The sequence below is a fragment of the Copadichromis virginalis genome, linkage group LG1 (assembly GCF_057382275.1).
Source record: "Copadichromis virginalis isolate Kocher_CV1m ecotype Utaka linkage group LG1, C_Virginalis_male_GT1.1, whole genome shotgun sequence".
Classification (NCBI taxonomy): Eukaryota; Metazoa; Chordata; class Actinopteri; order Cichliformes; family Cichlidae; genus Copadichromis; species Copadichromis virginalis.
In genome coordinates this window covers 33961631-33984205 of record NC_140618.1, presented here as the reverse complement: position 1 = coordinate 33984205, position 22575 = coordinate 33961631, and the positions used below count along the sequence as shown (strand labels likewise).

The window sequence follows — 22575 nt, the reverse complement described above, 5'->3', positions numbered from 1 at the left end:
GTTAGAAATAAAGGAACCAGAGAGAAACTATAAATTAAAAAGACAAGAAGAAAGCACCAAAGACTTTCAAGTTTCACCAGTATTGATGTTATGTTGCTTAACTCATTTATGAATAAGGTGATGAATGAAGTAGAGTGGGGCAGAGTATAGTTGGACAGAAAGCAGCAGAGTCCAATAAATTGGAAACATGATAAATGAGTCTGTTGTCCTACATCTGAACCTGCATCCCATTAGCTGTTGTACCCACCTGGGCTCTCCAGACCGGTGGAGACGACCTCCTCCACATTGGAGCCGTTGAGGTTAGCTTTCATGATGCGGTCCAGAGTCACATCTGACCAGAAGACTAGTTCAAGACTATGATGGAAGTCCAGAGCGATGGCGTTTTCCAGGTTGTTGAGCAGCAAGGTGTACTCGGAGCGATGTGGCAAAACCTGACGGATATCGATGCGGTTGGCAAACAGCAGCACTGGCTCGGGACCTAAAGGGAGGAAGAAAGAGGGACGTGAATGGAGTTGACGTGTGTTAAAGTGAAAAGGAGAAGCAAAGGTTAGCAGGTTAAAATTGGCAAGTAACTACACACAAGAGAGATAAAGAAAATTCAGTTAGGACAAAAGGTCACTTTAAATGAGACAAAGCATTAATCTGACTGGATATAAAGGTCTGGGTTGCAGCAGCTGTGTGACAGACATGTCTGACCTGCATTTAACTCTGGACCGCAGCAGATTGATGTGCTGCTGCACCAGGTCTGCCCTCTACCTATGCAGCATATCTAAATTGAGTCCAGACCCTCCGAATGAGGTGACCTCAATGCAAGTCCAAGACCCGGCAACAGAGCAGCGGATATAGTTACTGCTGAAACACGTACAAACACTATGCAACTGTACTTTTATTAGAAGTCAAACCACGACAGCTCTCTGCGGTCACATGTCAGGGATGAAACACAGTCCAGTCATTCGTACCCAGAGCTTTGCAGCTGCGCTTGTCAGGTCGGAGCTCGTAGCCCTGAACACACCAGCACTGGAAGCCCCCCTCTGTGTTGGTACAGCCCTGACTGCAGTAGCCTTCTTCAGCACACTCATCCACATCTGGAACAGACCACAGAGACAGAAGAAGGGAGGGGAGGGACATATAGATGTTGGTGTCTTATCTCCCACAGTATTAACAATGTCACACATTGTGCAGAAAGGGAAAATTCATTGATGCTTTTGGAGCATATGTACATCATTTTAGTTTTCAAGCCTTTATCTAAATCAGTTTCACAACATGCATGCACACTAACTGTTGGAAGCTGGAAAAAATACATCGAGTAGATTTGAATGTATCTTCATGATTTGGAAGTTCTGGCAAATAAAATGTTTAGCTAGTGGCAGAAATCCAAGATTAGAAGAAGACCAAACAGTCATCAATAACTTTCCAGCCCAAAGAGAAAATTCTTGTGAAATTCCAGCGAAATTTCTTCATACTTTTGGAAAACAACCCTGCTAACAAATTGCAAAACTGACTGACTGGACTAATGAACTTCAATCCCTGGCCGTATTTAGGAAGTTAAAGGCAGGACAAGTAGAGCAAAGTTGTAGTTTTTATAGGTTTGCTTAATTCACTCAGTCAGGATCTGTATTCTACTTTCAGTTTTGGGTTGGTTGCTTATTTGTTGATTCGTTTTCCCCAGACACCTCTAATTCAGTTGATAGCTTGGAGTCTCTCTGTACAATTTAATCATCTATGCTTGGCAAAAGAAAAGGCTTAGCTTAACCAAATTATATGACTGGTTTAGTTCCTAATGTGTAAATTATATTACCAATTTCCAAAAGACCATCTTCAGGCTATAAAAGAAGTGCACGTTGAATGAGTGGAGTGAGGGAGTAGAGTTGTAGCAAACTGAGAACAATTCTCAAAGCACTGTCACATGTAGGAAGTCAGTGAAGCTATCAGATGTTTAACACAAAGTAGCAACTGGCCAATTGTCAAACTCTGCAGAGGTCATGAATATTAACACTTGCTACAACCTGCTCACTCACTTTCACTCTGCTGTCTCTCTCTCCAACACACACACACGCGCAAGCAAGCAAGCCAGTGTTACCCTGGCAGGTTTTGCCGTCGTCCATCAGTCGGTATCCAGTGTGACAGGTGCACTGGACCAGTCCTCTCACCATCTGACACTTCTGGGAGCAGCCTCCGTTATTCTGGTTACAGTTGCCCTCGTTGGAGCGTGGCCCTGCGCACAACACAGAAACATTACAGGAACATAAACACAGCATCCTAGCTCAGTATAAATACAGCCGCACACTATAAAAAGTGTCTGACTCATCTACTGTTGGGCCTTAAAATATTTTAGACACACAAGCAGCTAGGCCCGTGGATGGCGATGGCAATCAGGCTGGCCCAGGTCAACATATACAGTATAAACTGCTGTTAAAATTTATGTGAGCATTTATTATACACCCTCAGCTGTTCCAATGGTTTCTGTTGACAGCGTCATCTCACCGAGTCAGCATTAGGACTACATTTTACCTTGATGAAATCGGTATTTGTATTTATAATGGCAGACCAATAAATGTAAAAAGTAAAGAGAAGACACAGAAACATCCTTCAAACATGTTACCAGTGTTCCATAATTTATTGTAACAATAAAATAAGATCATTTCTACAATTTAATATTATCTTAGTAAGGACTCATATATAACTTCACATAACAAATGTTAGGTAAATCTGTTTATCATTCTTGTGTCTAAAGAAAAAAAACTATCGACTGATGCACTGGATACCAAATGTCGTCATTGCTATCTGCCTTTAAACTCTTTAAACTATTATGTAATCGTCATATTGGTGTCCAGATGCCGATGTCACCATTCTTACACTTACGGCAGTCATGGTGTGGGTGTTCATCAGTCCCGTCACCACAATCATTGACCTCATTGCAAACCTTCCGCAGGCCTATACAACGGCCATTCCCACACTGGAACTGATCAGGGGCACATGGAGGACTGTCTGTGAGGAGATACAACACAGATCTGATAAGTGAAACACTTTTCTACGCCATATTTATCCAAGTAGTTCTCCCTTAAATATCTAAATAGTATGTGCTATGGTTGTGACAGTCAGTTGCCTGCCATGTCTTTAATTCCCTGTTGTGGTTTAAGTCCCATGTATGTACGTATTTAATGTTGTGTGTGCGTGTGTACCCTATGTAACATGCAAGCATGAACAACAGGTGACTGTGCATGGACTATGATGCACATAAGCAGGTTTAAAAATGACACAATGGATTTGAATAGATCATTAAATATGAATAAAATGGTGTGATGAGCAATAAAAGAAACATTTCAGGTATTCACAGGTTTCCTGCAAAGCTGAACTTCTTTATCGCCATGCTTCCTTTTATTGGTGGATAGTATCCAAAAACAGAATAAAAAGTTTCCATCTAGCTTTTTCCCCCTCGCTGCCTGTTCACTGTTATTTTAATCACAATACACAGGCCTGTCTCTGCGGTTCGTCTTTCCACAGCACAGTGAAGGAACAGACCAAAAAAGAAAAAAAAAAACTGAACTTTTTTCCTTTTTTTAAAATGCAACTGTGTTTCCCAACAGAGAAGTTTCTCAGCAGAGGGCTGTTCAGAGCTGTTGTCATGGTTACTGTTGAAGCTTGTACTATTTTTAGCGGCTGAAAACAAGATAACAACCAGAGCCTTACCAGTTTTCTCACAGCCCTCTTCATCGCTGCGATCCGAACAGTCGTCCTCGCCATCGCATCTCCATGACAACCGGACACAGCGTCCAGTTCCACAGCGGAACTGGTCGGCCGTGCACATGGACGTGGCTGCAGGAGACGCACATAAACATATATATTACTCTTATAGTTTTAGATCAGTCATTAGGACTTCAGTCATTATGGGTGAATGCTTTTTTGAAATAATGACGGAAAAAGAAGAAATGATTAATTTTTAACTGATTTGTTCATTAATTCTGGACACCGGCTACTCACTGCAGTTCTTCTCATCTGAACGGTCGTCACAGTCGTGCTCGCCATCGCACCTCCATGCAGCATTGATGCACATCCCGCTGCTGCACATGAATTCCACTGATCTGCATGGCTGATGTGAAGCTAAATAAACACACATATATATAACTGATTTAGCCTGGAGTTATATATAAATCTAAAAAATATATAAAAATATACACAAACTGTGCAGGTTACAGGTCCACTTCCTTGCTATAGCAAGCATGAAAAGGAGGCTCGTTTTTAATGGTATGACAGTCTTTGAACATCCCTGTATTATAACCACTGGTAAGTCCAGCTGTTTAATTTCTTATTAAATAATCACCTTTTTGAGTCATGCCTTTTGTGTGAGACTTGCATGTTTTAATTTGATGAGGGCCAAGAAACATGTAAGATGCTGTCTCAACATGTGGGATAAAGTTCTAAAAATCCTGCATAGTGACGACACAAAGTGAGACTAGCGACAGCGGATAGGTCACCTTAGCTGTCAGCGGAGTTCTTTTTTTGCGTATTTGTACTTTACTTGCACGCCACAAATGCTCAGTAGCGCCTCAAGGTGGTGCTTTTCTTCATTCCTGCTGTATTCAGCTACAGTCATACAAAGACACTGATGGAAATTTGTTCTGCCACAAATGCAGTGCCACGCAGAACTGACATGGTACAAATGCTGTCAAGTATTGCATAACAAAGCACTAGTTCACTGTCAGAGCACCTTCTCTGGCTAAAGTAGCCCTCTTATTGTTTCTCCATACTTCCGAGAGGTCGTTCTGCAACCACAACTCTGCAAATATATCAGCAATCACAGGTTCATCGACAGATAATGACACATACTAACAAGCATTGTGGTGTGTTCAGGTTGACCAAATTTCGATCCCATTACCTTTTAGTCTATTCAGATCAGGTCTCTTTTGGTACCCTTTTGTTTATTTTGGAAAAGTAAGTCATCTACAAGTTTGCACCATGTCTGATCCCACTTATGCACCTTTGAAGAGTGAAAGTTTTGTCACAAGATCACAGAATAAACATTTTTACTCTATCTTCTCTGAGCGCATTCCACATACCTAAACATATATTACTTTTCCCACATATAGTAATTAGATCTGCTTACTTAAGCTGCTGCATGATCATCTCTAAGCGGAGATCATAAATGTCCCACCTTTAAATCACCCACCATCATCGCTACATGTGATCAGATCAAAGTGAAGCTCAAACTGGCAGCAGATGACGACGGAGGTGGATGAGAAGATTAAAGCTGAATCAGACATAAGCATCTTAAACCCTTCATCCGTGTGTGAGCGTGTGTGTATTTCTTCGACGCGTTTCCTCATGACAGGACGAGTCGGCTCCCATCGAAGCTACAGCAGGCATGTGAGTCAAGACAGTTTCTAGCAACGCTGTGCAGGCCTGTCAGCTGGGCAAGAAACGATCAAAACAGCAGGTGGCTTTCCCACAAGAGAGAAGCTGAGAGAGAGAGACTTATTGGCCAAGGGAATTAGCGTGGGACACCAACTAGCACACCGACACCCGCGCACACACCCAAATGATTCATCCCCCCTTTTCTTGTCTATCTCTTATTCTCTCCCTCGCGCACACATGCACACAAAAACAGCAACTGAGCTCTTTCATCTGCTCAGCCACGCAGCCCAAAGCGGCATCAGTGGTAACGAGGCTTGCAAGTGTGATCTCTTTTGGGTGTGTGTGTGTGTATTCACATAAGGGGGAGAGAGGGAGTGAGAGAGAGTGTCGACTTCTCTAACAAAGCGCCCTTCATGTGTCTGGAGAGTCCGTGCCAAGGAATGCTGTCTGAGGATGGGCTGTCTTATGCCTCTCAGAAATGCCTTCTCTGTCTAAGTGTGTGTGTGTGTGTTTGTGTACAAACTACAGCATAAAACAGAATTTACTAGGACTTAAATTACTAAAAAGAAAAAAAGAACGCTCTCGCCCTGAACCATTCTGAGTCAGAAATAAATAAATAAAACAGGAAGAATAACAGGCAGTGTGAGAGTGAAGGACAGCCACAGGGGACACGCAATCATCAGCGAGGACCTGAAACAAACCTTGAACAACACTTTGTTCATTTAGATCTGTTATGTGCCTCTGTATTTCCTACACACAGTTATCTAAAGTATTTCTTAAGGTCTTTCTGCTGCCCCTTTTGTGCTTTCCCCCCCCCCTTTCAAATACGCTTTGATGCCAGCTCAACTTTCGAAAAAAGTTCGACACTTCAAAAGTGAGGCAGCAATTAAAAAACCTGGATGTGGGAGGAGATGAGAGGAAAAAACAGAGAGCTGCTCAGTTGAATAATTTGACCTTACAGATGATCAAACGATGTTGCAAAACTTTGAAGCCGTGCTTATTGCGCTGCAGATAAACACATCAAAGTGGGGGGAAACCACTGGGCTCGAGCGCATGTGTCTGTGAAAGAGCTGGATGTGGTGGGCAGTTAAAAGATGATGAGCAAATGAACGTGAGAAATCGGAGACAAGGGAACAGGGAGGGGAGAAGCCGAGAGATTAGTCAGCAGCAGGCAGCGTCTCTGGAGCGAGGCGAACGAAACATGATAGTCTATGTCAGGACTGTGGCTTCCCTCTGCGTGTGTGTGTGTGAGCGTGTGTGTGTGTGGGTGCGTGTGATCGAGAAAGAGAGAGAGATACAGTGACAGCACAGATCTAACAGAGTGCTTTCCAGTTATGACACAGGCTGTCGAGCAACAGCTGTTCCTGAGCCCAACCTGCCATCAACAGAACGTCGGGATGTGAAATCAGCACTCAGTGTTTTACAATGAAGCTCAATTTTCGTGCAGCTACCAGAGGGCCTTTCTTACAACACATAAACACTATTATCAAAGAATCAGCTTTCAAGATTACAGACAGTGAATCAACAATTCACATTTTTTTCTTCTTCTGTAGAGTCACTTTGCATCAAATCCAATGGTAAAATACCCACCTTATCAACCTCAACTATGGCAAAAATGCCACTTCCTAACAGCTCTTTAGTGTTTCTGGGGACACAAAAACATCATGGAAGTGACAAGCTAACAGTAAATGGCTGAAAGAAAATGTGTATCTACAGTACTATATGACTCATGTGATTAAAACATACATTTGATAACCCTGCGCTTCTTTTAAGCTTCTCAGCGCTTTGGTTTCTGTCACTTCTGCAGATGGTCCGTCACATTCATGTTTCCCCACAAACACTTTAATTTTATTTTGTGATTTTTTTCCCTCTTTTTTTTTTTTTTATATTTGTTGGTGTTTTCCTAAGTTGCGGCCCGTGTGACCTCTCAGGGCCACCATATATTTGGTTGCTTTGAGCAACAGGTGCAGGTAGAGCAGTGGTAGCTGCTGGCGGTGTGAAAGGTGTCACCTTGACCAATTTGAGTTAAATGGACTGAAACTTTATGGCTGTTTGTGGTTTCAGTACCTTCTGGGACAACTTCAGTGCAATTACACAAGATGTATTCTCACTTATAAATGGGAAATCATTTGATTCTTAGACAGCCATCATTTTCTGTTATTAGTATTAATGGACAAAAACAAATAATACTCAAGTCAAATTATCAAAATAACCAGTAGTTGAAGCAACATCAGTTACATGCTGCATCTCTTTTACAGATGTTTTACTGCACTAGGGCTGTTCGATATAAACTTTACTTTACTTTACTTTATAACGATATATATCGGATGACGATATAAAAACGTCTATCGTTTCATTTTACGCTATCATTTGTTTCGTGGTGTCGCAAAATAAACTGTTTACGGCAATATTTTTTCATCGTTTTGATGGTCACTGTAGTGGCTATATTAATTTCTTAAAGTTCTCTCTTTCTCTTATATTTTATATAACCACACTACGGACGGACAAGCGCCTGTTTTTATGCATTGTGGTTAGCAACAACGACAGTAACACCATCGCGTGTCCGCTTGTTTATGTTCTACATAAACCTTTCACAATAAAGCTCAAGATCCTGTTGAGATTTTTCAAAATAAACTGAATCACGTGAAAGAGCAGATTATTTACGGATGAGAATTAAAAAAGAGCCGCCAGATGCTAAAAAATAAATCTTAGACTCAAACGTTAGAACAGGCTTTTCCCCGTAGCATGCCATGTAATAAATACTCACAACTTATGTCTAAAATGTATAGTTTCATGCATCGGTTAAAACACGGGACGATAGATGTCTTATATCGGGATATGAGATTTTGGTCATATCGCGCAGCCCTATACTGCACCATGCTTTAACTGTCAGCGTTCAGTATCTGAGCCCAGTTTGGAACAGACTCGGTCGGTGTAACCACTAAAAATGATGGATGTTAAACTTCCTGTTCAGATGAGCCTTTAATGTACTTTTAAACTCCAGCTGAACTAGTGCAGGAAGCTGTAACACATGAATCTGAGTTGCACTCAGAGGAAAGGCAGAGAATAAAAGGAAGGAGAGGGAAGAGAAAACGGAAAGAGCTTTGCCTTCATCCACCATGCACAACACAGTCTAGTGAGAGCCACGATCACTGGCAGGGATCCTAAGAAATGTTTATCTGTGCCTGTGTGTGTAATCAGATGACAGCAATTCTTTACACCAGCCGGAGAGGCACGATTGGTCTGGATCACCTAGCTAAACACTGAGTGTGTTTCCTGTCAAATCTTTACTTCTGCCCAAAACTTGGATTGGTGTCTAAGAAGTACACTTTTTTTCCCCCTGGAGGTTTGAGACTAGACCCTGACGTCTACAATGCTGCAGGTGTGTTTCTAGCTATGCGACGGGGAACTCACAGCAGTCCGATTCATCCGACCAGTCTCCGCAGTCATCATCTCCGTCACAGTGGTAGATGTCCAGGATACAGCGGCCATATGCGCACTGGAACTCCTCCACGCTGCAGGTGGCTGTCATTACATCTGAAGCTGCACAGACACGCAGACATGTTAAACAGATGCTGGAAAAGATGGTGCAGCAGTTGGCTGTCGGAGGCACTTTGAAGTTTTGATGCTACTTTGCTGAGTCTGTCAGAAACTATACATGAAATGAAGCAGAAGCTCAGCTCTACATTGAGACAGTGAACACATTTACATGGTCTGGGGTAAACTTGTTACTGTGAGATCTTGGTTTACATACAGCTTTACTGGTAAGCATATTTGCCCCTTTCTGAGGCCACAATTTTGACTTTACATGCTGCAGTGTACCATCACTCTGATCTGACTTGAGTTATCGTGGATGATGCCCTACAAATATAAGCTGGCCTGTCAATGTGTCTACAAAACAAAGCTTGTGCATACTCTCTCAGTAACTTACGGCAATTTTCCTCATCTGATCCATCTTTACAGTCCGTGTCTCCATCACAGTACCAGTGCTCAGCAATGCAACTCCCGTCCGTGCAGCGGAACTCCTTGTCTGAGCATTTACGCATGTCTGCCATGGAAAGAACACACAGGCTCATATACTATTACAAATACTGTCGGAATGAATAAAGGCCTTGCATGCTCGGGCTTAGGTGAGCCTCTTTGTGTGTGTACCCACCACACTGTTCATCACTGTTGTCCCCACAGTCGTTGTCGCCATCACAGTGCCAGAGGCTGCGAATACAGTAGCCGTTTTGACAGTGAAACTCGTCCTCCTCACACTCCCTGGGAGCTATGCAGGCAGAAAAAAGTGACAGACTTCAGAACACCATATAACACAGACACAATGAAAAGACACTAAAGCTACCCTGAAATCTGGGCAACTCTAATTCTTTGAGTCAAACTAAGAGCAAAAAGCTGTGCAGAAAAAAAAAAAGCCCTCCATAAACAGGCGGATCTTTCAGAACACTGCAGGTCTGTGACTGTGAAGCTTTCAGGCTGAATGTCTTGTTGCTCAATATGAAAATCTCTAATTTACACGCATTGCAACACAGTAAGCGATAAGGTTGTGTAAAGTGGTCTGTGTTACAGCTATAATAAATTTCCTTTTACAAAGCACATTTTCAACACCTCACAAAAGGCACAAAATAAAACCTTAAAAATAAAAAAAAACCAAAATTGGCTCTAGCTGGATACATGATGGTTAAAGTGGATGTTAATAGAGACGAGCTTTCATGGAAGAAAAAAGTCAAATGTTTGATTTATTACTCAAACTGCATAAAAGCCTTAAAATGATCGTTGCATTTCAACCTAAAAATACCAAGCTAACAAAAAGGCTACTTTCTTATTTGTTAGGAAACATTCAGAGAGGCTGTGAAGCTGCAACTGAAGAACTTTTTTTTTTTGTCTAAAAATCCAGGACTGGATGTGTTATTTCAAGCAGGAACCAGAAAAAGAAGCCAGCGTGAATGTGCCAAAAGCTGCCATTTCTCAACCAACTACTTGGGACGGGCTCCAAAAACGAGACGGCCCCCAAACACTCCCGTCCAACTTTACAGAACTGCAACATGTTTACAGCCTGGTACTAAAAAATAGTTTTGATAATCTGGCTTGTTCTGTATTACAGAGCATCCAAGAAGTTTGTGTTTCAGTCAAATTTTGGTATTTTATAGTCTGTTACTAATATAATTTAAAGTATGTTTGTCTGTGTGTTAGAACTGAACACTTTACTGATTTAACCCACTTTTATCTGACTTAGAGGCAGATTCTGAGGCATTATGGTTGTGGGCACACTGCTGTAAAGTTGCTTTAATGCATATTCTTCTAGTCCAGCTCAAATTTTGGATTGATTTCTTTCACCAAGCTCTAGCAGCATGCTTTATATCTTAATTACACATAGTGCTGGCTGTACATTAGGAAGTGTTTCATTATGCAGTTAACCTTTAGACTGGAGATAAAAGGAACATTAGTCATTCGTACAAACAGTTGACACAACAGAGAGACAAAATCACTCCCTCTTGTGAGAGTTCAGCCCTGTGACAGTGTTTTACTTTCATACCCTTTCATTTATCGAAACAACTGGTTCGCCTTGCTTCTTTCATCACACTTCCAAAGCGCCGCCTTCTACCGTTACTGCTGCAGTCGATGGCAAAGCACGGCTGGAGCCGAGCAAACAGGTTTGCCAAAGAAAACCAGTGATGTCTGGCCCCTGGCAGTAGGCAATCTATAATTTATCACTGCTGTGTGTGAGTGTTAGACAGTTACGACAAAGCAAGAGAGATAAGAAGAGACAAAAACAGAAGGACGCCCACAGAAGAGACGACCCGACAAAAAGGAAAAGGGTAACGCTCGTCTTTTTTCCACTGAAAGCTTTCATCTTTTCTCAAGAGTATTATAGCACCACACAAATACACCTGAGAACCACACTTCACTTCTCAGATGAGTGACATGACATAAGAACCCAGAGCCATTGCACGTATATATGATCTGGGTCCAAATTAATGTTTAACAAAGATCCAAAAGGGAAGCATCTTTCTAGAATGTTTTCCATATAAAAACATGACATATTTAGAAAGTTCTGACAGGGATCCTCTACATTTGGGAATTATTACACTCATCATTGGAACTTGCTTTACACTACAAAATCATCCACTTTCTAAAATTAGTTGTTTTAGCTCCATTTTCCCTCCCTTTAAGCCAATCCTCTTCTGATTGGCTGCCCTTCACAAACAGAAGATTCGCATAACAGGTGGGTGGAGCTTTTATGCTCAAAGCTTAGGGCTGTGTGCCTTAAATGACCATCTACTCTCAGTGACATCATACAGAGCCAAGTGTATTAAAATAAATATCTAAGACTAAACATTCATGAGCATGCTATTCATTCAACTGCTAAATTTCCGCTGACCTCGCCCCCACCAGTCTCCTCTCAGCCAGTTCGCCCCCCCCCCCCCTTAAAAAAAAAAAGTATTTTGGTGGGTTCCAATGAAAATTTAATTTTACCTGGACAATTGACAATCAAACTCGTTCCATTATTCAGGTTGCAAGAAAATAATTGATTTGCCCCCTATTCTCTGCCTCTCCCATGCTCTAGCTCCCTTCCCATAAGCGAAGTAAACAGAGTAAGGTCAGAGGTCAACAAGCCCTCAAGAAACTCATCATTCACACAGCAGCCAAAAGTCAAAGAGCACTGGGAGTCGATACCACGCTCTCTACATGTGCGTATGAGCTGAGACAGGTGTCGAAATATTTATTTGCCAGATTAAAATATCTTTTGAACGTCAAGATTTCAAACCCCTTTTTTAACACACACACACACACACACACACACACTGCTCTGCACCGAGGCACACCTCACTCTCCATGTTTGTCTGAAATCTTGACAGCTACTTCGGTTCCAGCCAAGCGTGGAGGATTGTCTCCCCAGGCCTAAATAATGCAATGAAACCACCTCATCTTAGGGAGAAACCTATACTGGCCAGCACATATTGGGAACGGAGAGCCAAACCAGGTAGGGGGAAAGAAATGGAGAAAGAAAGAAGCATGAAATAATAAGTATGGGAAACAGAGGAGGGAGGAAAATTTACTGGGCATGAAGATGAAAAATTCATAGCACCCTCATTGCAGACAGACACCCCCCACCCCCATCAGTAAGTGATTCAGTGTCTGGCTGCTCATGCTATATGTGGGCCAGCACAGGAGGAGGAGAAATCACCAGGTGACAGAAAAATCATTCGCAAGCTATCCTCTACTTGCTGCACCTATAAACTACTTGAATTTTGAGAAAACAGTGAAAGTGGCGTCTGTGCATAGGCCATTAAACAGATTCTATTGTATTTAAATACAGCAAGATGGTCCCTGTAATCCTATGCACATGTCCAACATTTAATTGGCTAGAGTGACCAAATGGTTCACAAGATTCAGTGCTACAATCAACAGATTAGCTCTACAGATTTAATGCTAGTGGTTTGGTGGGGAGTTACATATTCATTTTATTGGCTTCAAAATAGGGCTGCCACGATTAGTCGACTAGTCACGATTACGTCGACTATCAAAATCGTCGACGACTGATTTAATAGTCGACGCGTCATTTGAAGCTTTGTAAGATCCCAAAAGCAGGAATAAGTAGCAGGATTTAAGAGTGTAATAACGGACTGAAACAGAAGATGGCAGCACTGCATGTACAAGGATGCCAGCTGCCGTTAAACCCCGAAGAAGAAGAAACTGTGTCCCAGAATTCATAGCGCGGCCCAGCGCAGTTGTCAACAATGGCGGCAGCTAGTTAGTTTTAATATTACTCTTATTATTCTTTCTGGGTCACAAAATAAACGTTTAACATATTTTCAGGCGAGAATGTAGCTGTGTAAACCTCAAATATCTGCTCAGTTTATCAAGACACCACATATTTTCAAAAGCGCTCCGACGTTTTCGGAGGCGTCTGTTACCCACTAGCTCGATAGCTAGCCGGGGGCCATGAGAGCACCGGACTCCCGGCAGATCGTTTTCAAACCCACCGCCCTACTCAGGTTAAACATATACAAGTCACTTAGATAACTTAAAAATGTTATTGTTTGGCTTTTTTCAGTATTTTATTTGTTCCTGAGTAAATCGGCTGAGTTTATTAAACTCCACCGAAACAATCTGCACATTTAATTAGAATTCAATTAACTATCATCTTGTCTTTATTTTTAGTTAGCACAGACCTTAAACACTTAAAGCTGTAAGCTAATGATAGTTATATAAGAGCAGATGCTGCTGGTGCAATAAGCTGTACTTTTACGTTCAATGGATGATGATCTGATTAGTCGACTAATCGCAAAAATAATCGGTGACTAGTCGACTATCAAAATAATCGTTTGTGGCAGCCCTACTTCAAAAGCATAAGAAGGTGGTTCCAGTTTATTTTTTAATCAACATGAAAAGAAAACACACCAAACTGAGCAAAAATATTCATACACTTTTGCTTGCCAAAATATGAACCTCATTTACTATCACCGTGACCCTATGCGTCATGTTATCAAGCTATCCAGCCAACACTAGCATTAGTCATATATCACTTTTTCTTACAAAAACAGGCCTCGCTTGCATTAAAATAAAAACAAAATGGGAAGGCCAGATTTCTACCATACAGAATTTATAATAGCAGTTCCCAATCAAGATATGAGGTCATTGTCATCTTTGATATCCAATATATATGGAACTACAATACTGTTAAAACCTTTGATGTGTATAAACTAAAGACGCACAGTTTCAAGCTACTGCTACCAAGACCAGGAGCTACCAATAGGACTGTCACTCTGATCTATAGTTACCAACCTGCTGAGTCAGAAGCTTACTAAGCCAGCCAAAAGCAAAAACGTTCCTTCTTTTGATTAATAGCTACCTTCCATCAAAAGCCTACCCAACCCAGCTACCACTCCTCTGCAGAGCCAGAATCACAATACAGATTTTGTGATCTACTCTTAATTCCACATTAGCCAAAATATGCTGAAAGACGAGTTGTTCCCGATCTGATGTACAGAATTATCAAGTGGAGTTACTTTTGCCCTTATTTTGTTTTTTCTACTTTTCTAGTTCTACCACAATGGTGAATGATCATAAAGTTTCAAATAATGAGCCCAGCATAAATGTGAGTTCAAATACTTGCAGCTCTGGCAGGAAGTATCTGTCCGGGCCCCACCCACCTAACGTTCTGTTTTTGAGGGGCAGCCAATCAGAAGAAAAGCTGAAATTGATCACCCCTAGGTGATCAATTTTAAAAGAAGAGTTCTTTAAATGGCTTGTTCAGAACTGGTTTAGAGGCGGCATAATAACAAAATATACAACAACCAGGATTATTATGAACTGTGAATCAATCAAAGTTACTGTAGCTGAGTCCAAGAAAGAAGGTTTATGGTTGCAAAGAAGCATAAGAGGTCTATGTCAAGTTCTCGGTATTGTCACCCTTATACCACTTTTATTGGGGCCAAAGTAAAAAATACAATCGCCAATAATTGATATGAATTGTATAATTTAAGCAACATGTTGTTGGTGGAAGATCCTTCACAGATCTAGAAGTGAGTTACTTGAAGGACACTGCCTAACTGCCATGTGTCGACTCCATCAAGGACATGTCACTGCTTGTAACTATTCCAGTCCTCCGCACAGAGTGTTAAAGTTGATCGAACTGAATCGCCGAACTTGCTTCTGATGCTGTGATAGAATGTCCAGCCTGCAGCATGCATCCACCCCGATCAGGTTGCACACACAGAGCCTTCTGAGTTGTCAGGGGTAAATATAGAGACTAAATGTGGATTCAGAATCTGACCACTGGCCACACCTCAAATAAAGAAGAAAAAAACCCCACACAGACAAGCAGTTGTACTCTACTTCTGATGACCTCTTTTAAAGAGCACAACTCCTATTCTTAACCTCAAATGAATCTAAAACTGACCTTCGTTAAAAGGGCAAGCACATTGTTGAGTTAGTAAAATAGGATGGTTTCCTTATCATGTTTATCTGACAATTTTCTGAAGGCTGCATTAACCCATTTTTTAAAAAAAAAGACGGAAGTGAGAACAGAGAAATTACCCTCCTCTCTCAAGAATGTCCTCAAAATCAAGCAAAATGTCTCACATAGCAACACAGAGACCACAGATACCCTCACTGTAGCGGTCAAAGCTTCAGGTTTTTCCTTTTAGTTTAAGTGTTGTCACGATTCTGCCTGGTAGGAAGCTGAGGATACTTCAGCAAGAACACACGACTTAGAACACAAATAACTCCTCAAAACAAAAGAGGAGCAAAATAAAGTCAAAGGTCAAACAAAGTCTTGTGCTGTGACCGTGGGAGAGCTGACCTTTTGCCACAATGTTTTCGTGTGCACATGCGATTGCCCGTGTGTTTGTGAGTGCAACAGACAGGCAACGCTTTTAGACTCTAAACAAACACCTCATTGCACATGGCTGCCTCAAACATCTGTTCACTTTAATAAGTCATCCCCTTGAGTAAAACGGAGCAGGTCGAGTGTATGTCTTTGCTACTGTTTGTGTTTTCAAGAAAGACAAAGTGTACTTACGGCAGTCTTGTTCGTCGGAGTCATCCTCGCAGTCGTTGTCTCCATCACACACCCAAGAGCGACGGATACATTTGCCATTGTCACAGTGGAAGTCCAGCGGTGAGCAGGTGGGGAGCACTGCAAGTAAACGAGAGCAGACAACAAGGCTGTCAGCAGAGAAAACAAACAAACACACTGAGCAGCTGAGAGAAGAGGACCACAAAAGAAAAAAACTCAAACAACATGGATGGGACGTGCTAATGTCTTTATGAGGATATTATAAGCAGTGTTGCTGACCAATAAATTTTGACAGTTTGCGTCAATGTCCTCTTTTTCTGACAACTACAAGACAATAACTAAATAAAAAGTAATGCATGAGGACAAAAACTACGATGAAATGTATTCACACTTTTGTCAACGAATAAAAACGAGATGAAAATATTCTGAAGTAATCTTAAGCAGTACGGTTAGACACGGACATTTGATCTGCCCCTGGGAAACTAGCTCCCATGCTCCACGTTTCTCATGAAAACACTAAATGTCAGCACTCGTGAGGAAGAGAAGAGCAGACACATGGACATATTATACATTTGTTGTCAACAAATGACGCTTTGTAAACTGTGTGGAGCAACTATCACAGCTAAATACATTTTTTTTTACTCCATAAAACTAAAAGAACTTAGATTATGATGAAAATCAAATGACATTTCATTCAAAAGACTGCGACTAAATTTAAATAAAAATTGTCAAAATGAAAACTAATATTAAGTACTTTCAAAATACCTACTAAACTATAGGCCAGATACTGTTGAGGCTTCAAGTGTGCTAGCATAGACAGCTACAGCATTTAGCTGCATCTAATCTGGACCTCTTCATGTTTGTGCTGTTAGTATCAACTGCAGCATTTTAATGGAACTATCTGACAAATAACATAGTCTGCTATGTGGTAAAAACAATTTTAGTAGTTTATACTTTGATTTTGGTATTTGATTATAATGTGATTCGTGTGTATGCCATATTCCTGTTTGCTAACTATACTCGCTAGTTAGCTGCTAATTTCTGGCTCCAAGACACCAATATGGCAGCAGGCTGAACACTAATCCTGAGGCTTCAAAATGCAGAGTCTAGAAGCAACGATCATTTTTTATTTGCAGTTTAAAAAGTTTTACCTCTGTCTGTTCCATTTGGGCTTGTGTAATTATCTAGATGATTGAGGGAGCTTGATAAGAGCATGTTTTCATGCTGCAATCCTAATGATTGACGAGTAGTGACACATTTGTGCTCTCACTGTGCGACACAGGCCCACAGTTTTGGAGACGCGCACAAAGATATAGCCTCCATTCTTCCACCCTGGTCATATTTCATCTGGGTCAGCCCCGAATAGCAAAGTGTGTATGCAGCTTCAGATGAAAAAAACAAACAAACATACAAATATGCTAACTTAGACAGTGTAATGCTGCAGCAGGCATTTTCAACATTATTTTGACCATGCCACAGATGGGACAAGTACTCATCACAACTAAAAATAATTATTAATCATAACCTAACATAACACAGTCATCACTCTTGCGAGGCTACTAGGTGCCCTAAAGGTCAGTTTGCCAAACAGTTGAAATAAAAAATCTTCACTCTGTATCTGGTCTAAGTTCATTGCGTGAGTCAGGCCTGGATCCAGGCATCCTCTTCTTCCCCACCTTTTTTCTCCTAACAGAGGTACTGAGCTCAGCTCAGCGCATTCCTCCTTAACTTCATATCCGCTCTACAGAGTGCAGCTACTTGCTATCTAAGCACCACCCGAATGACTGGCCCTTTGTCATCTGCAGACAGAGCTAATTTAATTACAGGCCAGAGAGGGATGGAAGTGGGAGGGAGAGAAGGCGAAGGGAAAAGAGGGAGCAGCGGCTCCTTACTATGGACTCTCACCCGACTGTCAATAGCAAATATGAAATATTGACCAAGCAATGCAGACTTTATGAAAAATGTATGACGTCACGCAGCGAGTTAACCAGCCAGGCAGACAAGCCAGGACTCGGGGAGTGAATTAAGCAAGTGTGCATCTGTGTGTGTGCTGGGGTGTGCCTTTGGTCTCCAGGGGGAAGTAAAACCCCACTGACCCATATACCCCAACATGGATACTACATTATTCAGAGAGAGAATCATAAGCAAAGAGAACCTGTCTCCCTCTTGGTCTACACATTCTCTTCACATTCTGAAGATCTCTGTCTAAATCACACAGTCACCCCCCCATTCAGACAGCCACTGGATTCAGTTCAATATAAGATGTAAAATCACCTTACAGAGACATCACATTAATTTGGTATGTGTCACTTTATCGCAGGAAGACATTTTAAGCAACTTTACATTTTTGTCAGCTAACAACATATTTTATAGAATCTGTGAGCCCCTTTCATAAAGGCAGTCCTTTCAGGTAATCTGACAGCATCTTAACATATCAGCTTCATGCCTGAATGCTCACACCGGCTACTTTTTCTGTAAAAGTTGAGATTACAACCTTACTGAGGTGGATCCAGTTTTTTGCCGTCGCTTATCATGGTACGAATGTCAAATCATGCCGCTTGCACGAGAATGCAACTGCCTATGGATCTAAACCAAACGTGTTGCTCGAGACACTAAAACACACAACAGTTTTTGAGAATACTCTAAACAAGAAAAATTTGAGGAGGAAAAAAAACAAAAACACTAGTCCATAAAGATCACAGAGCACCAAAGACACTCGCCTTTAAAGGCCAGAGACACGTTTTCTGACTTTTCCAACAAAAACCACAAAACTCCTTTCATGTATGTTGAAATCTAAAATCTCACGTCTTATAAGACTGACATGTCTTTAAAAGACTTTAAGTACAAGTCTTTACTGTGATGAAGAAAGAGTCTGTGACATGTCAGAATAATAATGATCACCAGTAATGACTATAATCTACATTTTGACAAAGTGTTCGCAGGGGCTGAAGTTAGCTTGTCGCTTGCATCTGTGTGTAGAAGTCATCATTTTGAGTTTATTACATATCTGTAAAATCAGAAAACAGGAGAAATCATCCATAAACATTTCCTAACAAAGAAAGCTTTGTAAATCTACAAAGGCATTACAACAGTGTTTACTTTATTATAATAAATTATTCCTGAAATGGAGACATGATCCGTCACAATCTAAGAGCCACATTTTATGAACCACAGTAAAATAGTTTATCTGTTTCATGTGCAACCATCTCTTACAACATTACTGAAATACAGCCAATGAATTATGAAAACTACAGTACAGCCAAAAGAGTCTTGTTTAAATGTACTGAGTCACCCTTAATTTCTTTATACTTTCCCAGGAAATTGGAAAATAAATGCAATAATTAGCAACTAAAACATGCAAACATACATGCAAATATAGTCTATAAGGCAACACTAGACTTAATACAATTCCAATATTATCTTTATTAGTTCTCCAGGCTTCTTGAACGACATCTGAAACTCTTCTTTGGATGTTTGATGCCTTTAGTTCTGTTCTCTGTCAAAATGATCCCACACGGCTTTAATAATGTTGAATCCACATTCTGTGGACTGATAAGTTTCCATTGTGTGGGTTTTTTTTTTTTTTGGTTTGGTTTTTTTTAAATTCAGGTATGCTTTTACTGCATTGGCAGTGTGTTTAAGCTTTGGACCAAAGCCATTGCCAGTTGGATGCTTTCCAGTTGGTATTGCAGGGCGGTTCAAAATCTGATCTGATTTAGTAATCTTTTGATAAGATCCCCTACACCATTGCCTGAAATGCAGCCCCAAACCACAATACAGTCTCCACCTGAAAACTGCCAATTCTTGTATGTTCTACCAGTTCAGTTTCGCTGCACACCATGGCAAAGTATGTTAAATTTTGGGCTAACAACAATTTGGGAATTACTTTGTTGGTGCAAAAATATTACTTTACGCCTGTCAAATTGTGTATTTTTCATAGATTGAGCTAAAAGCAATGGTTTAAATTGAAAGATTTTACAGCAGGGTATTAGTAACAAAGTGGCTGAAAATGCAATTTAAATATGGTTCTTTAATAAGTTGTCTGTTATGTGAGACACAAGTCTGGTTTATCCTTTGAATTAGGAACCTCACCGATTCCTCTGGAAATGGTCTGTTACAAGAACTGAACTGAAATTGAGAGAAAAAGCAGCAAATGTCCAAACAAATATTGAAAGACCTTCAGAATGCAAGCAACACTGTAAAACTAAATAATAATATAATAGCATACAACTTTAAAGCTTAGTAAGCTTTTATTTGTTGTATTTGAGTGTTTCTTGATAGTTAGGGTTAGGAGTTGAAACCACTAGTGAAAGTAAACAGGAAATGACATTTTGTGAAGACTTCTATGGTGTGGCTGAAGGGAGTGATGGCTAAATCAAGTACAAAATTTAAAAAAACAAAACAAAAAAAAACGGGTCAAGTAGTGCCGTTTAGAATAAATTTTACAAGATTCACTCTTAAAAGAAAATCTCAGCTTAGATAAAATAAGAGTTTAACTCATAATGTCCCAAACAAGCAGAAACCCAGCATTGGCACAAATGTATTTAAACTTGTGATATCCTGAGAGCCTATCAGAAGACTGATGACAGCTGTGAAAACCTCTTTTTTTGTTAAGTAAAGTGATCGAGCTGCATTCCTGTACATTTCCTGGTCAGGCGTCAGCAGATTTATGGCCTCGAACAACAAAAGGAGGAAAAATGCTGGGTTGGAAACGTTTCAATAAATAATTCAGCTTATCTGAAGACTTAGAGATTGTGGTGTTAACGCGCACGCAAAAAAGCACACATGCAGACATAAGCCAACCATCACTGCACTGGCTAAATAAACATATTCTGCTTAAGTGCGGGATTGTTTAAGCACATGAATTGGGAGATATACAAAATGCATGCAAATAAAGAGTCCAGGACGAATCAGCGAGAGATACAGAGAGAGGGAGAGTATGTAGGTGTGGCCTGGTCCAGGTATCAGGTGGATCAACAGGGAGCTTGCTAGGTAAGTTGATGAGGTCTCCTGGAGCCTTGATCTCTCTTATCACATGGATTCGGCTCTGTACGGCGCTGCTCTTCTCTGGACCGCTGCATTCCTCAGAGGCTGACACTCACGCATGTGCGCGCACAGACGCACACACACTTCAGCGCTCACAAGACCCTCCATCCGCTGTGTCATCTTGTGCATTCCAGTTATCACTTTATGATGAACTCAACTAATATGAACTCCACCTGCTACACTCCTACATTTCCCAGGATTGTGCGAATATTATTAATAGCTGCAATGATGTACATGCTTCCCTCAGCCCCACAATAAAGTAAGACAGCTCAGAGAATGATGTCTTAGCGAAACCCTGGTTAAAGATGGCATCTAACTTCAAAACGGGTGCACAGCTCATTGTGATCATGAGCGGCCTCATGAGCATCTTCACATTTGCAGTTGGATAACAGTTGCAGCTGATATCCATTTACACCCCCCACCACCACCACCACCACCACAAACTTTTTTTTTTCCTTTTGAAATTTATATGGTTGTTTGACCAGTTCATTCACCTCCCATAGTTACACTTTGAAGTGTTCCAATAGTACAAAAATTTTTGTCTCAGTCATGCTTCAAAGCCTTTCAAAAATATTGCTCCTGAACATTTTCCATTTATTCTTCTGTGTGATGCTGTCCTCACACGTGTAATAGAACGAACACACACACACACACACACACACACACACACACACACACACACACACACACACACACACACACCCTGACCTTCACCAATGAGCTTTTCTCATCCAAGCTAAAGAATTCCCACTTGCATACTATGTGTTATTCCCACACAAACAATGATACACACCTGCAAGTCTCATCATCAACACCAGCCTCATTCCTTTCCCCAGTTATTCTCTGGTGCACACGCACACATACATACACGCAGTGAAGAAACAAGAGTGTAAGTGTAAAAGTTGACCTCTTTAGCTATACTGAGAGTTTACCTGCATTAAATATTACAGTACAAAGTTAAGTCAATTCTTAAAGCCTTGTTTTTCCATGAATATGTGCAGTATTATTTTAGTCTCCGTATTCTGTAACCATGTAGCCAACAGATATTGCTTGATTACGCTGCTTCAACTTTTAACAAACAAATGTGTGTGAATGCATGCAGTCATTTCCTTATGTCAAACCTAGAGCCAAAAGACTAGAAAAAGTAAACATGGGTCTCCACTGTGAGTAAATGTTTCCTGTTGAGAAAATAGTAACATGGAGATGGAATGACCCATTTTGAGATGAAAGAGAGGGGAAAAAATACAGACATAATCAAAGGTGAACTATACTTGTTAGTAGGGCTGCCACGATTAGTCAACTATCAAAATCACAGACGACTGATTTAATAGTCGACACGTTGTTTGAAGCTTCAGATCACAAAAGACGCAGGAATAAGTAGTAGGATTTAAGAGTGTAATAACGGACTGAAACAGAAGGTGGCAGCACTGCATGTACAAGGATGCCAGCTGCCGTTAAACCCCGAAGAAGAAGAAGTAGCTCTGTCCCAGAATTCATAGCGCAGCTCAGTTTCCAACAATGGCGGCAGCTAGTTAGTTTTAATATTACTCTTATTATTCTTTCTGGGTCACAAAATAAACTTTTAACATATTTTTAGGCGAGAATGTAGCTGTGTAAACCTCAAATATCTGCTCAGTTTATCAAGACACCAC

At 40.9% G+C, this 22575-nt stretch overlaps 1 protein-coding gene across 2 annotated transcripts in view; it reads right to left on the bottom strand.

Moving 5' to 3' along the window:
• lrp4 (low density lipoprotein receptor-related protein 4) overlaps positions 1-22575 on the bottom strand; it is a 108471-nt gene that overhangs the window by 22627 nt on the left and 63269 nt on the right. For both annotated transcript variants that reach the window (XM_085460525.1, XM_085460535.1), the window contains exons 3-12: positions 15881-15997; positions 9509-9622; positions 9284-9400; positions 8767-8895; positions 3982-4101; positions 3691-3816; positions 2863-2988; positions 2081-2215; positions 960-1085; positions 248-478 (exon numbers count right to left, since the gene is read on the bottom strand). In XM_085460525.1, the coding sequence (XP_085316651.1) occupies positions 248-478; positions 960-1085; positions 2081-2215; positions 2863-2988; positions 3691-3816; positions 3982-4101; positions 8767-8895; positions 9284-9400; positions 9509-9622; positions 15881-15997 (1341 nt within the window). The remainder of the gene's footprint in view (positions 1-247; positions 479-959; positions 1086-2080; positions 2216-2862; positions 2989-3690; positions 3817-3981; positions 4102-8766; positions 8896-9283; positions 9401-9508; positions 9623-15880; positions 15998-22575) is intronic.